The sequence below is a fragment of the Larus michahellis genome, chromosome 9, assembly GCF_964199755.1.
Source record: "Larus michahellis chromosome 9, bLarMic1.1, whole genome shotgun sequence".
In the NCBI taxonomy this organism is placed as follows: domain Eukaryota; kingdom Metazoa; phylum Chordata; class Aves; order Charadriiformes; family Laridae; genus Larus; species Larus michahellis.
The window spans coordinates 31,232,963-31,253,528 of NC_133904.1; the positions used below are offsets into that span (position 1 = coordinate 31,232,963).

At 42.2% G+C, this 20,566-nt stretch overlaps 1 protein-coding gene across 46 annotated transcripts in view; it reads right to left on the reverse strand.

Annotated features, from left to right (window-relative positions):
• LOC141748935 (guanine nucleotide exchange factor DBS-like) overlaps positions 1–20,566 on the reverse strand; it is a 243,678-nt gene that overhangs the window by 4,827 nt on the left and 218,285 nt on the right. For 36 of the 46 annotated variants that reach the window (XM_074601727.1, XM_074601713.1, XM_074601746.1 and 33 more), the window contains 10 exons: positions 9,894–20,558; positions 8,850–9,071; positions 6,630–8,314; positions 5,286–5,378; positions 4,230–4,308; positions 3,631–3,694; positions 3,050–3,156; positions 2,855–2,967; positions 2,379–2,491; positions 917–1,017 (listed from right to left, as the gene is read on the reverse strand). In XM_074601727.1, coding sequence (XP_074457828.1) covers positions 917–1,017; positions 2,379–2,491; positions 2,855–2,967; positions 3,050–3,156; positions 3,631–3,694; positions 4,230–4,308; positions 5,286–5,378 — 670 coding nt within the window. In that variant the 5' untranslated portion in view covers positions 6,630–8,314; positions 8,850–9,071; positions 9,894–20,558. Of the gene's footprint in view, positions 1–916; positions 1,018–2,378; positions 2,492–2,854; positions 2,968–3,049; positions 3,157–3,630; positions 3,695–4,229; positions 4,309–5,285; positions 5,379–5,653; positions 5,930–6,484; positions 8,315–8,849; positions 9,566–9,893; positions 20,559–20,566 lie in introns of those variants that run through there. The other 10 variants (XM_074601708.1, XM_074601709.1, XM_074601718.1 and 7 more) reach the window with 9 other exon arrangements.

The following is a 20,566-nucleotide window of genomic DNA, read 5'->3' on the forward strand; positions in this document are numbered from 1 at the left end:
TGGAATTTTAAGCCTTTCAGAAGGCTTCCTTCGTATTCATCAAAACAAAAGATTTTGACAAAAAGGAAGTATTTAAAAAAAAAAAAATCTATTCGCAAAATTTGTTTCATAACTGGTGTATTCTCTCTTTTTTTTTTTTTTTTTTGAAATGGACTACATCTACGTGGCTTCCCTGAGCAGCTCCCATCGCAAACCCTGGTCTCCCGTTTCCAGCGGACGGCGCGGCGATGAGGCAGGCCACAGAGCGGGGATGCTGCGTACAAAGCAAGGGCGACAGGCTGCTCTTAAGGCACCTTCTTGTGTTAATGCTCCCCTATCTAGTTCTATGTACACTTACAGCTAGAAAATGAGAAATACTATTTTTGAGACTAGACACCTTCTGCTGAAACCTGGTGACTTGTTTATAAACTCTATCCTAACGCTGGATTAACGAGCGGGCAGCAAAGAGGGCAAGAGAGATGCAGGAATGGAGTATTGCCTTTAGAGTGCCGGGGGTCGGGCCGCGACGCCTTTTGCGGCAGGAGGAGATTTTTGCTTAGGGACCTCCTGCTCAGACAGGGTTTGAGCTACAGCAGCGCGGAGGCAAAGGAGTCCCGGCAATCCCTGATCAGACTCTGTCTCTTCTGCCCCACCTTCCACCCACTGCTCTTGCAAAGAAATCTACGTTTTTAAATGCCTAGTTTTAATTTACTAGCGCCTGAAGTCACAGAAACATCTTAAGGTGTTAACAAACAAACAAAAAGGCTTAATTTACTACTTTTGCAGGCTTTTTGGAGTAGCTGCTTTCTGTTGTTTTGTTGGTTTTTTTCCTGCAGAGGCATATGCAGCCAGATTTAGTACATCAAGTGTAACGCAAATGGCTTAAAAGACCCGACTGGAGTTATGAAATATTTCTGCCAGGCGTGCTATATGATACCTGCGACTTTGGCATTCCGAAACCTGCAGTCGCCCACTACTATCTGCAGACTGTGGATGGGAATCCAGCCTTCTTTTCTTCTGTTTAGGTTTTTCACCAACCTTGGAACAACAACAGTATTAGTAAAAGAAACAAACCGACACGGGAGCAATTTGACACGGGCACGTTCTGCACAACTGCTGCTGGAACCAACAGTTTGTTCAAACTGGGGAAGCGTTTTAACAGGAGCTGGGCATTCATTTAAAGTATTCTTCCCACCTATATTGAGGAATCTAATTAAAAAGCCTACATTGGGAGCTCAGCTCTCATCAATGGAGAGTTATCATGCCCGAGACTTGTATTGATCTCCAGAGGGGCCAGTTTCCCTCCACTGACCATGGATGGGAAGGGCAATTACGTTCCTCAATCCTGTTCCTAAGCTAGACTGGTAGGATGGATTTAGGCAGGGTACTATAAGCAAATTCAACGCAGGATGCAGGCAGCTGGAAATACTCATGCTCAGAAATGACATTTCTCTGTCTCACTCATGCAGGGAAATCTGCACTACCAAAAAAAATAAAAAAATAAAAAGAGCTCGGTGTGCGAAATCTTGGCCGAAGTGGCTGCGAGAGGTGTGGAGCGCTCAGCAAAACTGCGATGCTTTCCATCTTGCTTTTGATAACAGGCTGGATTTCCCTTGAAATGCCAGGGCTGTAGATGTCAGCCAGCAATCCCCCACGGGGCACTTATTTCTCTGCATTTCGGGGCCGGTGCCTGCACAAATCTGATCCAGGTTCCTGCCAGCATCGCGCTCCCCACAGCCCCACCAAGGCTTTAGCCTGATGGGACCCTGGGCAGACTGATGAGAAGCTAGTCAGAAACCAACATGGAAAGGAAAGACAGCCAGAAATCTCTGCCAAATTGTTGCCAAAAAAAATAAAAATAAAAAAAAATCAGAAGAGGGCACACTGCCCTCTGAGAGGACGAGACTCAACAGGCAGGAGGCTGGGTACAGTGAATTCCCAGGCAATGGGAGAGAACCAGCCGTGAAGCGTTATCTTCTGAGCCGCAGCTTCAAATACAACACAAAGCTGGTGCACAGCCATTAACCAGTTAACACTCATTTGAGGGAGGAAAACGTCTCACAATTACTTAATATTGCTATTAATAAGCCCAGAGGAGCAAAGCCAGCAGCTGAGCTGGGGCAGGCAAAGAGCTTTCACCTGAAGCATCATCTCAAGCAGGAAGAGCATGGCAAGAGGGACGGTGAGGATGCTGGTAAAACAGCTCGCCCACGGCAAGGGAAGTCCTGACATGTTTCCCCAGGCCAAGCCAGTGCATATGGCCTCCAGTCTTGGCAAGAGAATGAATTCTCTGGCTTTCTGGAACAGTCTAAAGCTTAATCAGAAGCTGCAAGCGAGGTTGCACGGGGACTGCCTTGCAGACTCTGAGAGATAAGGCAAAGTAATCCTAAAATACCTACCACTGTCCCTCACCATCTTCATGCAAAAGCTGAATTTCATCCCTGTTTTTCACCAGCAGGTCTTCTGATCCTCTCCTCTTGCAGTCCGCAAGGGCTTTATATTTTCCTGGAGACTGTGGTAGTAAGAAAAAATGATCTTATTTAGCTACATTTCCTGTCACGCAGGGAAGGTGACAAAGCCCTATCAGCTACGTTAATTAAAATTATTTCAGGAAACTGTGTCCCCAAAATTGAGATATGGAAAATCTGTGAGACACGGACAAGATACATCCGTTGTAGAATCACAGAATTGCCCAGGTTGGAAGGGACCTTTCAGATCATCTAGTCCAACCATCAACCTAACTCTGCCACAACCCATGACTAAACTATATCTCTAAGCACTATGTCTACCTGTCTTTTAAAAACCTCAAAACAAAGTGAGATGACCAAAATCAGCAGCACCCCCAGCTCTGGGACCATTGCATCTCCGTACTAACCAGCTGGTTCCCGTCCTCCTCTTCCGTGTCCGAGCAGTTGGAGAGGTACTGGTTACCCGACCACTCCTCCAGCCCCTCGCAGATCTCCAGGGACTGTGACATTCCCGGCCAGCCTGCAAAGAGAGCGTGCAGCTCAGGGTGGGGGTACCCCAGCACCCGCAGAGCCCGCCCCGGGGGAAGGGGAAGGGTCCCTACTTCTGGGGGGCTTGTTCTGGGGGGACGGGAGCCCACTGTCCGGCATCACGGGGCTGGTGCGCTCCGAGTCGTTCTCTTCTGAGCTTATGGAGGCTCTCTGCTGCTTTCTGAGTGATAAAAAAAAAAAAGTTAATCTTAGTTTTACTTTATGAACAAATGCAAACTCCATAAGGTCTTGTAAAACAGAGTCAGAAATAATAATGGTACTTTTGGATGTATGTTTATATAAAAGTAAAGGACTTCAGTGCCCAGTTCCAATTTTTTTCAGAGGGGAAATAAAGTTTCTACAGTATTCCTTCCCCTTAATCTGAGCACTGTCTTTCATCTTCGTCTCCATCTGCAGAGGAGCTGCAGCTCAGGCTGTGCTGCCGGGAAGCGCTGGAGGCTGCTCTTACAGACCCCGTCCCCAAACCTCTGCCACCGAAGGACAGATGGCAGCACGTCCCTCCTGCCACCCACCCGGGGGTCCCGGACAGAAACGGAGCTGGGGGAAATACACAGAGGCACGATACAGCACAGCCCGAAGGTGCCCAGCGATGGGAGGTACCAGGGGAGCCCCCGGTCTGGATCCCGGCACTCACCCATCGCTCAGGTGGGAGGAGAGCGGGAGCTGGTCCGTGCACGAGCCGGGCTGCTGCTTCTCCACTGCGGGGACGCCAAACACCAGCATAAATCCCATTTTTTATTAGCAACCGTCACACTTGAAGCATTACTTAGAGTCAGACGTCTTGTACAACCCTAACGATTTCTGGTTAGAGAAAACCAGACCTAGGGACTCTTGCAAAGCACAGACTTCGTTATGATGAAGACGGTACGCTAGCACAAATCCAATAGCCAGCATGCCACTGTGGACTCTAATACGCTTAAGACTAGGCATCTGCTATGTATTCTGTTGAATTAAGCCCATGATAACAAATGTGAAGTAAACCCCAAATAATGACCAAAAAAAAAAAATATATATATACTTCAGTAATTCATTTTCACATAAGCACGTGGCCTTTACTGCTCTGAGTTACATTATGTCCCGGCAATGTAAGGCCTCACTCCAGTATTTTACTACCAGGCTGCTTCTGAAAAATCAACATTCTGGTGAGAATGGGTGGATTTGAAGATTAGCAATGTGAAAACAGGAAAGGTGCTGCTGCAGAGTCAATGCCACAGAGAAACTGGTCCAATGTACCTTTTATAAGCTCCTGCTGCTTGAACAAGATTTTCCTTATTTCATTTAGCCATGCCATCTTCAGATCTACTGTTTGGGCCTGGAAGAAGAGAAAAGTGTCTGAATTTTGAATTAAGAATCACCCATTATAATGTATGAACAAAACCTTACTTTTCCATGCTGTAATTAACCTGAAATCCCCTTTTATCCAAAGCCACCACTAAATTTTAAACATTCTTCAGCTTTTAAAATTGATGATCCCCACTACATCCAGGCAAAACACAGTGGAAATTGTGGAGCCATCACTACAATGCGAGGAGTGTGGGCAAAAGCGCACGTGTGTTTGCTTCTTATCCCTTTAACAAAATAGCTAAAGGGCCAAATCTGCATTTTGTATATATGTGCACTTGGCTACATACATCTGCTTTGTGAATTTAAGTTCACAAAGAGAAAAGAGAAAAAAAGCTGGGCAGAGGACCTATTAAAAAAAAACCAAACCATATTTTCACAACGGGTTTTCCTGTGAACACCCCAATAGGCAAACATTTCACCTCCACAAATTTCTATTCAAAATGCTAGAAGAGGGGGGGGAAAAATAATCAGGAAGGAATCAGGTCGATCAGGCTACTATTTTGCAGATGAGTCGAAAGACTGCTGGAAATAGCAGCACAGAGGCTGAGCCTTTGCTCCGGGAGCAGTTCTGACATCTAATTGTAGAGGAGCACACGTGGCCTGTGTCCATTAAAGCATGATGCCCATTTCCCAGCCCAATTCATACAAGCTATTAAGCACAGTAAAGTCTTTTTTTGTCCAGTTCCAGGTCTATTGGAGGGTTCATCTGGAATAAAAGGCTCTGGTTCCAAGGGGCAATTCTGTCTCCACTTTAAGATGACTTTTACAGTCCTGGACTAGCCACCAAGGACCAGCCGCTGGGACAACTATGGGAATGCTGTCTTGGGAAAAGAGGAATTGAAAATGCAAGTTAAATATCTGATAATCCCATAAAGATCAAGGGGAGGCATTTCCCTAACGCTGTTATGAGGATGTACAAATACCCAGGCTTTCGAAGCGACAAACCTGCACGACATAGACCTCTTCTCGCCCACTATACCAGATTTCAAATTTCCGATGATCTCCTTTCACATTCTCAGTTATTCCAACTACGTTCATCTGCAAATCCAAAAGAACCAAAAAGTTAACCATACCACAAATCTCTCCCTCTTCCCTACGATTCCAGACATTTTGCAGCATGTTAAACAAACCTGTTCTCACCCAATTTAACATATTTCGTCAACTTTAATTTCAGTTGCAAGTGAAAGTCATTATCTAACTTATCCCCCCTGACTTTCCACCAGCTTGTTGTATTTGCAACAGCTTTCTGAAACCAATCGATGGGGACTTTTCATTCGGGAATCAGTGGAACTAACTGAAAAGTCATCTCATACCTCTTCCAGCATGAAGTTTCCCAGATGAGGCACACGAAGCATTATAAATGCATGGCACGTTGTTTTTCTACATACGTTATTTCTGCCATATGATTCTTTATTTACTCACTGGATGCCGTGTTTCATTCTTTCAGTGATCTTTAAGACCCCTTTGTGAAGTCCTCAGCTCCTTTAGGAATTTCAGTTCAACGTCTTTTGGTCCCTGCCTATCCCTGTAGTTGAGACATCATCCCAAGGTTCCCAACAGAAGGGTCAATTTTTTGATGTACAGCCTGAGCTGCCACAAACCTGGCTTTTAGGAAGGACGCAGATTTCAAGCTAGATGTGGCTGGATGCTGCTGTACCCCTTATCACAGCCCACTTTTGATAAGGTGGATGGAAATGCCAAAGGCACAAATCATTCAGGATCTGCACACCATGACCCAACTGAATGAGAAGCTCCAACTATGGTTGGAGTCCAAGAAAGTCTTCATCAACAGGAGACTTCTGTCCCACCTGCCGAACACGTCAGAGAGCTGAAAAGTGCTTTAATACCCGATATCGCATAAAACATCTTCTCATTTGAAGCACAGTTTGCTAGGAATTTATTGCTGATTAATGCATGGTCCAAAATAGCTAAAGTATCCCACTTACACGTTTTGAAACAGATCTAATAATAATGGTATCATCTACCATAAATTATTCACACGGACCACATTAGATAAATCAGCATAAATATAAACAAAGCCCTGGAAAGAGCATCTGTTTAACACTGCTGTCCCTCTTTAATACGTGCATCCTCAGAGCTCTTGGTCTGAGAAACTAATGAGGAGGATTTACAGACTGGGTCACCTGGGCAAACTTTCTGTTCCTAGTTATGTTTTCAAACGTCGGCGCCCATTTTCAGTGACCACCAACAGCCTCAGGAAACAGAAAACAAGTTGCTAGTTAGCTTTTGTCATTTCTTCACTGGCATAAGCAGCAGAGCTCTTCTGACCTTTGGAGAAAGCGTTTGCCTCCAGATGCGGAAAGGCGCTGCGCTGAAGAGCGGTCAGTATTTCCCAGTCTCTCTTTGCCTGGCATCCCTCTCTCAACCGCTCCGGTACAGCCACGTTTGACAAAAGTCGAGAGACCTGCGCTGAGCAGGACTGGGCTTGCAAGAAGGTGATCAAAGCCAGTGACCACTGGCAGTTCTACACACATCCACCGGTATTCAAAAAACACACGGGTTAAAATCTGCAGCATCGTCCTGAACGTTTTGGAAAATTCTCTCCTGCGCAGTATAGCGCCGTGATGCCCTCGAAAGCTGGATCAGGCTCCATCCTGATGTTACGAACACTTAAAAAACTTAAAAGTTAAAAAAAATAAATTTATGGAAGATGTTGAAAGGGCACCCCATCCAGTTACCGCAATTTCCAGTTCTGTGCATCTTGTTTAACACGGCAAATTATACAGAGGCTCCTACAAAACTGCCCAGGCATCGAGATATTAAAAATTTTACATGATCTACTATGAGGATGTGAAGAGAAGTGCCAGCAATAGACATATTTAAGGTCTGTCCGTTCACGTTAGCAGATTTTGAGATTCTGTGTCCCCCCCTGGCCAGGATTTACTGTCCCTCAGCCGTTGACTGCAATGCAGACGAGGTGGGCTGGTGGGAAGCTCTGGGATGGCGTTCCTCTGCATCGCCTTCCAGGGCAGTACAAGGCAGACTCACCTCCTTGGCGTTGCAGCGAGTTATGAACCTGCATCCTCTACATCGCTGAATCTCAGATGAAGAGGTATTGACCACTGGATATTTTACATACTCCGTACGTAAATGTTTGTTTTACAGACGTCCAGTTACACAGCTTCGACCCAACGGCTTGCTTTAATTCCGAATCCCCAGAAAACACCCTTGCGAAGAAAAATAATGTCCTGGTGCCATCATGAATCAAACAAATGTCAAGCTCCAGAAACATGATTTTGCCCTCAGGACAGCAATTCTGAGAAGGGATGCGTGCAGATGTAATCCTGCAGCATCCATGGATTCTCTTACCCCAACCTCTCGTGGCAACGCAAACAACTGGAAAATGAGCCCTCTGGAGGCAAAGAAAAATCCTGGCCACATTGCCTGAATTCCTGAGCACAGGATTTTCTCCTCCGAGCAGGCTTTCCCCACACCACCTTTTCAGTTCTTTCAAAAGCACGTATGGCAAAACAAGCGCTACAGGGAAAACAAGCTCTCCAGAAAGAAAATGATGCTGTTTGGGAAAAACATTTCACATATGGCCTGGGATTTGCTTTTAATACACAATTTGTAACGTGCGCTGGAGCTGAACAGACTTATCTACTATTACATGGCTTTCCGACGACTCGTGGCACCTCTGTCCCCAGACCCCGCTGAGATCAAGGACCTGCAGCATCTACTCCAACTGCCCAGGTTTTTTCCTATTCTAAGATATACCCATATGGGGTTTTTACTTATTAAGAAAAACAAGGCAGAGTACTGAGACAAAACGCTGGTGTTAGAAGCACTCATCACCCGCAGAACGCCAGGAGGTCTCTTTTAGAGGAGCAGTTTGGGATTTTTGTTGACCATAGTTAGCATTTATAGGCTTGAGACAGTTGTTTATGTCCCTCATATTTTGCCACAGGCTACTCTCTTCATCTGATAATTGTCCTTTCAGCTGCAGTTAGAGCCTGCCAAAGGAGAAAGGCAATGAGAGAGGAGGAAGAGTTCTCTCCGCATCCCCCTGGCTGGGAGACAGGGCTCGGGAGCAGCCAGGCTCCTCCAGGCTGGGCACCAGACGGAGCCCAGCCCAAGGGACCTCCCTGGGGACCATGGACATGAGGAGACCCCTTGCTCTCCCAGTTGGGCTGGGGAAGAGCCTCCCCAGTTTCATGCCCTCGCCCCCGCTGCTGGAAAGGGGACTAGGGGAGGGGGGAAGGCACATTCTCATCCCTGGGACTTGCCCACAACACCATCTCCCCAGCAGATGCCACCACATATGTGACACTGAGTCCACAGGCTCTCCCAGCTGCTGCTTCAGCTATGGGGTTCCTCACAGTATATTACAACCAACAGCCTTGCAGGGGCATGGCACTTCCATACGGGGCATTACAACCCGTAACAGCAGGAAACAAGTCACCATGACAGAGGAAATACACTCTCTGGGTCTGCAGAATTACTGATTTACAATATAAAAGGCAATGGCCCCAACTAAAAATTCCTTACTTTCAAAAAATGCTTAAAACTGTAAGATGAGGTTTTGTCATATCCATCTCCATGGTCCTCTCACTTCTTGCAGAAGACCAAGGCTTTCTCATACAGGAAGAGATGCCTCTGCATTGGCTTGAACCTGGCAAGATCCTTCATTTTTGTCGGACCTTTTCGGTGTCCCGTCCAAACACGGAAAGATCCTTGCATCAACACTTTCCCCAGTTCGCTCAGGTCACCCTGGTGAGAGTATGACAAATAAAAAAAAAGAAAGAAAGAAAGAAAGAAAGAAAGAAAAAAAGAAAGAAAGAAAGAAAAAGACGTCAATTAAAATGCAAGAGGACTGTCCAAACAACGACGGGCAACGGGGCCAGCCCTGTTCCAAGGCAGGTCACTCTAAGAATAGGTCTTCCTGGAAGGATCAGATGATTTTTTGGGAGAGACGGCACGGTGCCAGGAGGGAAGCAGAGGTCTCGGATGCAGGGCTGCAGCTGGCCTATGTGAAGGGATACAAGTCCGTAACTGGAAGAACTGAGAAGACAGGAAAGCTCTCCAGCTCCTGTGGAAGTCCAGGTCAAGGGCTCTGTCTACTTCAGTGGGAGAGGGCAGAGGAGATTTGAGCCTGAACTGAGGTCTCGGAGCATGGACTTCTCAAGGAGGCCAGGACTGGGACCAGCAGCTCAGAAAGCCATCCCCTCACCTTCTCTGAACCTACTGCATACAGCCATTTTCCTACCTCAAAACATACCCCTCAGGTACATTGTGGCTGTACCAAAATAAAGTATTTTTCAACCAACTCGCTAGCCTCACTTTAGTATTAGCCTGCAGGAATGTATTATGTATTGTACAGTTTATTGAGAAATTAAATTAGTGCTAGCTTTGATTGCAGTAATTGCAAAAAGTCACTAGTAGTAGCAGATGCATTATATATACGGCTATAAAAAAAAAAAGATTTTAAGTGATAATTTTCAACGGGGTAATTTTAAGCTAGGTTGTCTCATCTCAAAAACATCAAAGTGACATGTTTTCACAGTCAAATCTTAATTATTGTGTTTTGCAGACCTGTTGATAAAGCCTACAGGAGTTCTAATTAGCCGTGCTTCTGCATTACTGCTGCTGCTGTATATTCCACTGTTCTCAGCGTGTGCTCTCCTCCTGCAGCTTGCTCGGTCAAGGATGAATACAACCACTGGAATCTTGGCTTCGATCCAAGTTACAAAACCTGAAGAATTTATTTATTGTTTTAATCATCCATTTATTCGTCCTCTCTAATCCTCTGTCTCCACCTTCCTATATTCAGAGAGCAAAAGAAAATCTGAGTTCCTTAGAAATCATAAATCTGCTCTTTTGTAAATGTAATTTTAAATAGTAAAAAACAGTAAAAATGAATAATAGTAATAAAGTAACAATAAAATAAAAAGGAATAAAAAGCAAAAAGCATTTAAAGTAATGATTTTACATGTCCAGACTTAACACGAATAGGGAGAATTCTAATGGGATGTTAAAGCGCTACATTCACCTGTTTTTTGCAATGAATTATCTCCCAAGTAAAAAAGTTTTATTATATAGAAATTTGTATTTTTAATATCTCTATTTTTATACTAAAGAAGCACTCAGTAGCTTAAGTTTTCTGGATGTCATACATGGAACGAACTTTCCTATTGGTTTTATGATCTTCTGCAGCAAGAGTTAGTGATGGATGCTGGCTGTGCAGAGTCAAAAATTTAACACTCCTATTTAATTCCCCTTCCCCCATTTTCTTCCAGGACCTACGTAATTCACTTCCACAATGTTTTTAGTGCAAAGACAAGATGCCAACTATTTATTTAAATAATAATAGCAATTAAAAAAAAAATAATAAATCACAATGGAAGGCTGGAACTGGAGTAATAAAAAACCACCTGGCAGTGACTTATTCAACTTGCTAAACAGGAGAGGCAACATTAGTACCTTCAACATAAAATCTACTTTGATGCTAGTTTCGAAAGTAAGTTTAAGTTTATAAGATCGTATTTATAATAAATTTAAATAAATATTAGAGTTTGGATCTAGAAAACACTTCTCAACGAAGCACTAAGCAGAATAATGCTGTAAATCAGAGGGTCATATTCCCAAGCAGATATGCTGCAGTATGCTGAATAAAGGAAGTGAAAGCTAAAGATCTTAAGTTGAATGCAAACATTGCCCTTCTGCCATTCAGTGCCTTACCGTAGCCCAGAGCATAACGGGGATTACAGCGTACTACATAAACTGGAAAAGGCTTAAAGGTTACAGAATCACCAGATGACAAATCCTCGCTGCGTTTAAATCGCCTGAGCTCAGCGGACCTAATGTGCCATCAATGTTATTACTATTAAATGAACTCTTATGAAACCCTGTAAGTCTTGTTTTCATGGAGATTAAATCACATGCTGTAAATCACTGTATTTACACATACCAGAGGATGTGATTAACAGTGCCATCTTTCCAACTCATGCTACCAGAACAGCACACCAGAAAACCAGCCAGAAGTCTTCCTACTTAGCTAACAGTTTTAAGCTTGTGGCATTTTTCATTTGAATTAATTAGGATTCATTTGAATCCTAAAAGCCATAAAAGATAAACTGGGTCAGGGATGTCAACAGGTTCTTCTGGCGATTTGTTTTTTTTGGGGGGTTGGGGTATTTATGTTTGGTCAGAGTCTTTTTGAAAGTAGTGCTTTATCTGTAATACCACTCCCCGAAATATTCTGCTACAAAACCAAAACGTAAAGACTTTATCTGTTAACCAAGAATTAGTATAACAGAATTCTTCATCCAGACCTGGTTGTATTTCTGCTAGGTTTTTTAACTACTTTTTTTGGGGGGGATTTTTTCCCCCCAAACAAAAAGAGAAATAGGAGTAAAAAAAAAATATTTCTTCAACAAAAGTGTGATATGGAAATTTTCCTTCAAGAAAGAGCTGCAGTTGACACTGGGATCAAAGGTCTCCAAATAACAGTTGTACAAAGTCTGACCTAATTGCTGTTGAAGCCACATGGATTTATGCTTCACCCTAGCCAGCATACACACCCTTACCTTAGCTCTAAGGCAGCTTTGGACATCTAAAACATAGGTATCTTGGAATTTCTGAAATAAATTGACCATCAGGTCGGAGGACAAAGAAGTACGTTCACGACACACAATATGTATCCTGTGACACAGAACACGGCTAAACCCATGTAACACAGACTCATATTCCAAACATTTCATCACACAACTATGGATACAGAAGTGCCTTAGGGGCAGATGACTCATCTTCTGATCGTATTTTGTCTTGGAATTAGGCACTTCACTCTCCAGACATACCTTAACATAAAAGCAGTTTACTGAGGAAAGCTTTCTAAAGCCCAATGATTTAACCGACTGGAAACACACCGAGCTGACAAAAGCCGGCAACTCATTTTGAGAAACTTGCAGAGTTTTTTTAGATAATTTTTGCACTATGCAATCACAATTTAAGACATTTCTAACTACAGTAATACAGGGTATCTGAGACTGAGATCTACCCTACTCTATCCTGAAACAGCTGCTGGGCATTAATTATCATATTTTCCCTAATGCTAGAGGGAGAAAAGCCAGTAAAGGCAACAGGTGATGTGAATAGGGGAACCATGTTAGGCAAGAAGCTGAAAGACTGTATCGAGCAGAATACTGTTTAGCCTCACAGCTTACCTTACATCACAGCCGCTACAGAGATGCGGAGTGAGTACATCACTTACTGTCACGAGGAACAACACCACGACCACTCCAAATTATTAATACGCTCAAATTGCTAATTACCAAAAAGCATTAGAAAAATTACAGCCTTCAAGTACATAAAAAGTGGCTTTCCACCAAGCTCAGAAAAAAAATATCACTATACTAAATTGTCCGCCTCTCCTGCTATGTTACTTGTACACACAGTAGCGGTGATTTATAGTCCAGCTGCGTGACAGACAACTGTGTCTTTATGTAAACTCTCTAGGACACCTTTTTCATAAAAGTGAAGAGTGATTTAGTTGCATGAGTTCCATTAACATTAATGGCTGTCACTTGGCTAAATCCCAGTGCCCCACTCTAAAATTTTATCTCTCTGGGTAATTAGAAATAATTTTCTCTGAAGTGACTTCCTTTCTAAGTGGTCGTGTGAAGAGAGAGCAGAAAAAAATATTGCAGTGCCAGTCCACCATGACACGGGTGACACAGCTCTTAGAGAACACCCAAGAAATTATTTCCCATGATTCTAGCCATTTCTCTCTTGCTTTCCTAACTTCTTACTTCCTTCCTCCAAGGTATTTTGATTGCTGAAAACAGATTTCATGTTCTTTTTTCTTTCACAAAAAGTACAAAATAATAATGATTTTAAGCTTTCCTCTCTTAACAATTCAGCCACAGAAATCACGTATTTAAGATACGTGCTTCTATTACTTTGGGCCTGCTACATCCCGTCGATCATATCCTACGCAATGAGCCAACAGCTCGTAAACACACCCCTTCCCTATGCTTAGGCAACTGGTTGTTTTAATCTTTCAGAGCAACTCCTGCAGCCAGATTTTCTCACCAGGCTTGAAAGATTCTTCTACGTCTGCTTCTCTGAGTCATCTTCAACAACTTGGTTCCCCGCTATTACGACCATGACACACCACCTCATGAAACATTCATCTTGTGCATACACTCACACGTATGTGTAAAATGAAGAATGACAAAAAAATGACTTATCCACATAGAAGAAGTCTGTATAGGCCAAAAAAACCTTTCAGAAAAGATTCAAATAATCTGCCATGAAGAAATGGACAGTGAAGTGGATCGAGAACAATCCTCAGAGGGTTGTGATCAGCAGCACAGAGTCCAGCTGGAGGCCTGTAACTAGCGGTGTTCCCCAGGGGTCGTTACTGGGTCTGGTCCTGTTCAACAGATTCATCAACGACCTGGCTGAGAGGACAGAGTGCACCCTCAGCACGTTTGCTGATGACACAAAGCTGGGAGGGGTGGCTGACACACCAGAAGGCTGTGACGCCATTCAGCGAGGTCAGGACATGATAGTGTTGGGCGGAGAGGAAGCTAATGAAGTTCAACAAGGGCAAGTGTAGGGTCCTGCACCTCGGGGAGGAATAACCCCACACACCAGTACAGATTAAAAAAAACTATCAACTTAATAGCATATTAAAAACGTTTTACCATTATAAGCCACAACTGTGAATTACTCTGTGCCAAGAAACTCATCAGTCTGGTAAGCAGCTCTGATAAAAGCTCTGCACAAGTGTAAAACAATTTGTGCCACAGCCATAATTAAAGCATCTGAGAAAATACTTGATTGCCAGGAACACCAACCTACTCTGACTTCCTTTTTTGTTTGTTCTCTTTTATATTCTTTAGCAATTATATACCTTTTTTTCTTTTTAAAAAAATGCAGTGCCAATGGCTGAGAGAACATCAATTTGTTCAGTCATAACCCACCTACTGTGCACGGTGGGTGTCCTTCCATTTGGCAGATACATGCCTTGCATTAAAAATAAATGCAATGCCAGTGCCTACTGAACGGCTGAAACCCAACATTCACAGGTACTTACACACCAGCTCAAAAGAACAATGGCTTTATACTGTATTGGTAAAATGCAAAAACGTGTTACCCATCTTGCTATCTGTTGATATTTGATTACTACACCATAAATAACCAAAATGGCAATGCAACACAGTTTTAATTAAGAACTGTGCGACATGTAGATACAGGTAACTAATCCCCATGAAGCCCTCCAACATGAGTTAGAGAAGTATAAGATCCCTTACACAACTTTTTTTCCAGGTAAAACAAGAAGAGAATAATTAACAGTCTGCCATTATAAAAAAAATGATCAGCTCAATTTAAACAGGTACAGCATGAGTCACAAGTCAGATTTAAGACAGAATGAAAAGGTGACAAAATACAGGAAAGGCTCAGAAACAACAACAACAAAAAGCAGGATACTTTAGAGGTGCTGACAGTGACTCTGGGCACACGTGTTCAATAGAACGGACCAGTTCCATTGGAAGGGATCTACAACGATCACCTAGCCCGACTGCCTGACCACTTCAGGGCTGACCTGTTCAGAACAACATTCATACCACCACTACCGAAAGGAGAAGGAAAGGACAGACTACAAAAAAATAATGCTTACATCCAGGCAGATATTCATCAATATGCCTGTCAATTGAGAAATATTTATCTAGGAAGAACTGGACATTAACAACAACAGTGAAAGACAGCTGAAGTTGACTGCCTCATCTCACTTCTCCTGAAACTTGTTTTGCCCAGTGAAGCCATACAGGAGTAACAGACAACCATGACAGAGGCTAAGTTGGATTCACTCCCATACGCAGTACGACTGAAGGAGACAACACCAAGGTTTCACTATCACTTTGGTGCCTACTAGGCTGTCGACATTTTGATTTCCACAAGAATGGAAGTATAGATACTTTCCTTAAGGTTTCTTTTGCTTAATAGACAGAAGAAACTTCAACGCTATCCAAGACACAAAACTAGTAGACTGTGAAAACAACATCACACTCACAGTAACACATCACCTTTTTAATTATTGGTTCTTTTATTTGCGAACGGATTTTGGACTTCCTTTTCCTTCTCAGTTCAGTACATCTTTAGTTCCAGTTTTTATCTTTCCTTGCAGCCTTCCCCTCTTCTCCCTGTCAGCTTCCGTTGCTTTTACTGTTAAATTGATCTTATTCCTGAAACCCTTCATCCTTTTCTCTTGTCATTTTGTACCATTTTTATTCTTAAATCCATATTATTACTTCAGACTTTTTTAAAAAATCCTTTGCAGTTTTTATCTTTCTTATGTTTAATCTCTTTTATCTCTGTATCTGTCAATCTTTCAAAGATCTGCACTAGACGTAGGCTTCTCTTGCGTCTTTATCCATCAAGTTGCTCCCGAGTTCATTAAGTAGGAAACTTGCAAATAGACAAGTTTTACTGCTCTCTAAACAGGAGCATTATATTCTCACTTAAAATTATCTTTATTAAAATTGCCTGAAAAGGTCTTAATTCTAGTTATTAGTTTGCATTTGTTTAGTCTTGGCTGAAAGTAAAAATAAAACTACCTTGAAACAGTCATGAAGTAAACTTTTCACCCAAGACTACTACCAATATACCTAATACCCAAACACCAAAACTTTCATCACCCACCATCCTTGGTAGGAATACCAGTTGTGACAGGTTTTGTTACATTTATTTGGAAACTGTGCAAAATCATGAGGATTTTTTCAGTAGCTGTTCAATAAGCAAATTTTTCTTGCTGATCAGGAAAAGAAGAAAAAAGGTTGAAGGTAGATTTACTGACGGAAGACTACAGAAGTTGTGGATTACACCTACACTAGCTCACTTTGTAGTTTGCATCTTCACATTACACGACAGAATCACTTGGGAAATCAGCACATAAACACATTTTTAGTTCAAAGCAAGTTCATGCAAGTAGCCATGAATATGTTTTAAAGTTAACCATCTGAGAAGAGTCGTAAAGCTCATACAGACTACTCGCAGCACGGCAGGCACTGCTCATTGACAGCTAGATTCCCATGAAGTATGAGTTCAGTTCCATAACGAGAGAGGACTCATCGTGCTGCTCACAACCAGGGTCAATCCATACCTCAAACTGAGTTTCAAAACTCATGCCAACTTTAATAGCTTCAGGATTTACTTGTAGATGTCAAACTCTGTGCAAGTAGCTCTTGCGAAGTAAAAGAAAAAAATTTTATTACATAAAAGGCGTCCCTTACCATATCTGTGTCCTGGAGTTGCACAGTAAATTAGAGTTTCTGCAACTCTGTATCACCAGCTGTAAAAGTATTAGGTACATTATCATACTGTCCATTCATCAGGGTTAAATAACTCGTTTTTGACAAGCAAGGAAAATAGCACTCATTTTTCATTACCATTAGGTGAAATACGAGCAAATAAGACTGTCTAGGCAGGTAAGTCTCATGATCATTTCTCAACACAGTTTGCAATGAAATCAAGTTAAAAATAGTCCAATTTTGGCACTGCAAAAGTAGAGAGAACGTGCCAATCTTAAGGAAGTCTCCTTTACTGTGCACTGCTGCTGCCTGTAAAACTCAGCAGTAGTTTGTTTTAAATCTGTTGCTTCAAAATGATGTGGTATGATAATAATAGGTAAATAACTCGGGATTCTGTATTGCACACTGCCCCTCTGGGGGCAGTAATATCACTTGTTATTCTCTGTAGATTTACAAGTTGATGCCTCCGTTAAAACAAATTATTTATTTTAAAACAAAAACACAAAAAAAGGCAGCAGTTCTACCTGCAAGCAGGTTTTACCATTATATATTATACATTTGATTGTTGAAATGAAGTACTTTGTATTCTTCCCCTATCTTCTGTCTTCACCACCCACTTCAGTAAGTTTCTCAGTATTGAACGGCTCTGGGAATGACAAAACTTGCTATTTTTAACATTGCCACTACCTTATTTGCTAGATATTAAATTAAACTTTAATGCAGTGTATGAAAATCTTTCCTTGATTTTACCAGAGCATGACCAGAATCCAAGGTGTTTACACAATGCGAGTTGATTCAGTAATGCAAATATTTTTAATAAGCATGAAGCTGATAGAAAATTTCAGGGTGACAATCCTAACAACAGTTGTAGGACAATGACAGTGCAATACCTCTGCCTTCTTCTAGAGTATCTGAAACCTGAAAGCAAACTAAATGTTCAAGCTCCCTATTCTGTTCCATTCCGTGAAGTTAATTGCATGATTTCTCTGCTGAGACTGAAAATCCTGGAAAGGTTTCTAACATTCAAAATTTACAATAATCATCTCAAAACTCTTACATACTGTTTCTGCCCTCTTTTCCCGCAGCTGTTGATGCGCTCTCCAGTAGTCTCTGACCTGCTAGCATATGGATTATTCTTACACTAGGGATTAAGGAGGGGATCCATCCCACCCTGAACTTTCCAACACTCGGTAAAATCCTTCCAAGTCTTATTTCTCTCTTCTGCTAAGCACAGGTGATGCACACACTAGCACCAGGCCTGGCAGCACAACACGCCAAAGAGGGAATATGCTGCACCGGCACAGCAGACCACAGCGGGGGCTTCCCTGGGTATCTCCAAGCTCACTTAGGCATGGGCCACAACCACGAAGCTGGCACACCAGTCCTATTCATACTGGGAGTGGTGATCCAAGGGGGAAGCCTGAGGAGGTGGCAGGAATAAAGATGTCCACCAAACCAAGACGGCTTCTAGGAAAAAGGGGTAACAGTAGCAGAGAAAAGTATGGTGAACCCACCATGACTTTAACCAGTCATTCTATTAAAACAGGTTTTAATACCACTAATACATTTCTGTTCTCGCCTGACACAACAGCAACAAAAATTGCTGCTTTTGCTGTAACACTATGGAATGATGGACAGAGTTTATTCAGATATGCCTATATGAGGTAGGCATTGACAAACTCAACTGTAGCAATGGCTGGCATAGCCTGGGGACACAATTATTCTCAGATCCAGATTTTCCATAACAATCTCCCAAGAGCTCTACTTTTCAAAGCAGAAAAGGTACATTTCCTCAGAAATTTGATGACCAGTACCATCAAATATATCAGTCTAGATAAAGGCAGAAAAATCACTACATTTAGATATTAAAATATGCAGAAACAGAGTATTTTAGGATAGTAATCTAATCTAACTGATGCGCTATTCCATTTAGATGGGAACTCTTCCTTCCAGTCATCATTCAGGGGATCACCGTATATATGTCTGTGTCATAATATGAACTCCCTCCTCTTTATAAACCTGTAGGCCTGCCTTCCTCCGAGTCCGTCTATAATTCTTAGGAATTTATTTCCATTAGACAAACTACACAGGGCATGAAGTGAGAGTTTCGGGAGGGAAGAAGTCACTTGGTAAAAGCTCCCATCAAGATAAATTCCCTCACATACAAAAAGAAGGAAGCTCATCAGTGAGTGACCTGAAGCAAGGATGAGAAAGATATGAAAGGATAACTCTGCAGTTGATTTCTATGCTATTTGTAACAATTCAAGAAAGGAAGATATTTGCACTATCTAGCTCTTTCTTACTGGCTTGCACTACACAGCAGCTGCCCAACGTTCACATACTCGGTTGCCAATCATATAGATATATATTTTGAAGAGAGACTAAGACTGGAAATAGAAGGATACTCCTTTCTCTCTCTTTCTTGAGCAAAACCAGAATATTACAGAAGTTATTCAACTGCCTGACCTTAGTCTACTTGAAATTACTGAATTAAATTGGCATTATCTTACAATCTCCTTTATTTACCCATCACATTCAGAATTTGTCATTCTATCACTAAGGAAAACCTTGAACATTCTAAATTAAGAAATCTGAGTTAGTTAAAAGAGATAATCCTGGAAAAATCTAACAGCTGTCATACCCTTCCAGCATGAGGTGAAGCCCTTCAAGCTAGTATTATTAGTAACCAATTAGAAAGTATGTAAGAAAGATTCATAAGCAGAGTTAAAAGTTGAGAAGATCTTTCTTTGCTACAGAAGAAGAGTAGACCTTGGTGAAAGAAAGTGCTGACAGAAATGTCACAGAAACTGCATTAATGACAACTGCACTAGTAGCTCAATAGTTAGTATGCAGAAAAAAAAAGTGACAGCAACGAACACTAGGTTGTATTACTCTCCACAAAAAAAAAAAAAAAAACACCCGCCAAACCTAACCAGATATGAATCGACTATATTTCTAGCAGAGATGCCCTCATAAAACACACTTCAATCCAACACCTAGAAACTTCTGCTTTTCCAGTCATGATTTCTAAGGCATTTATCTTAAAAACTCCCCATGCAGGAACTGAGGATCAACGGTCAGTTGCAACCGCTTGGACAACACAAGGCAGGCAGAAAACTGCACGTAAGGAATAATTTCAGGAGTCCTTGGGAGGCATAAAACAAATTCTCTTCTGTGCCCCTCATTTCCACTACAGCAAATAGTTCAGGAAATACAGCTGGGATTCCTTTGATTCTCAACTGCAAAACACAGGGAGGGGAAAAAAAGAGGAAAAAAAAAAGAAAAAGAAAAAGCAATTTAGGAGAGGTGATGGCAGCTCTGTGCAGCACTGACATCTCCAAACCAGCCTCAGGACTGAAATGATCTACACGACAACCTCAAATATAGCAAGTTCTGCGATCACAAGTCTTACTGCAAACCACACCTACAAGCAAAATGCTCTGCCACCCTTGAATTTGCATCCTATGAGTTTTGAAACAAATGCAACTAGAAGGGAGGTAATCAACAGGAAGAGTGACCTCGGAGACAACACAGTAGTTTTGTTTTTTTTTTTTTGCACTTCTATATAAAGTACCCTATGAGATGTGAATGGACCACTTGAACTAATAATGGAGAACCTTCTCAACTTCAGCCACAAGTTTAAACCCAAACTACATCTGATTTTTTTTCTTTTTTTAATTGAAGAGGTCTTCGTCTTTATCGTATAACCGTGGATGATTTTGGCCAGTCAAATATGTCTTCTCATAACAGCCCTTGTTACAATTACTGCCATTTGCTGTCTCAGAAAAGACAGAAGACCAAAAACACTGGACATGAAATGATCCTGCGGGGAGAGGTTCTGCTCCACCAGAGAAGCGAGGCAGCGGCAGCCTTTGACACCACATCTGTTTCTCCGTTCTGGCAGCAAAGCAACAGAGTCTTCAGTGTTGTATTACAGCAGCCCCTAGGAAG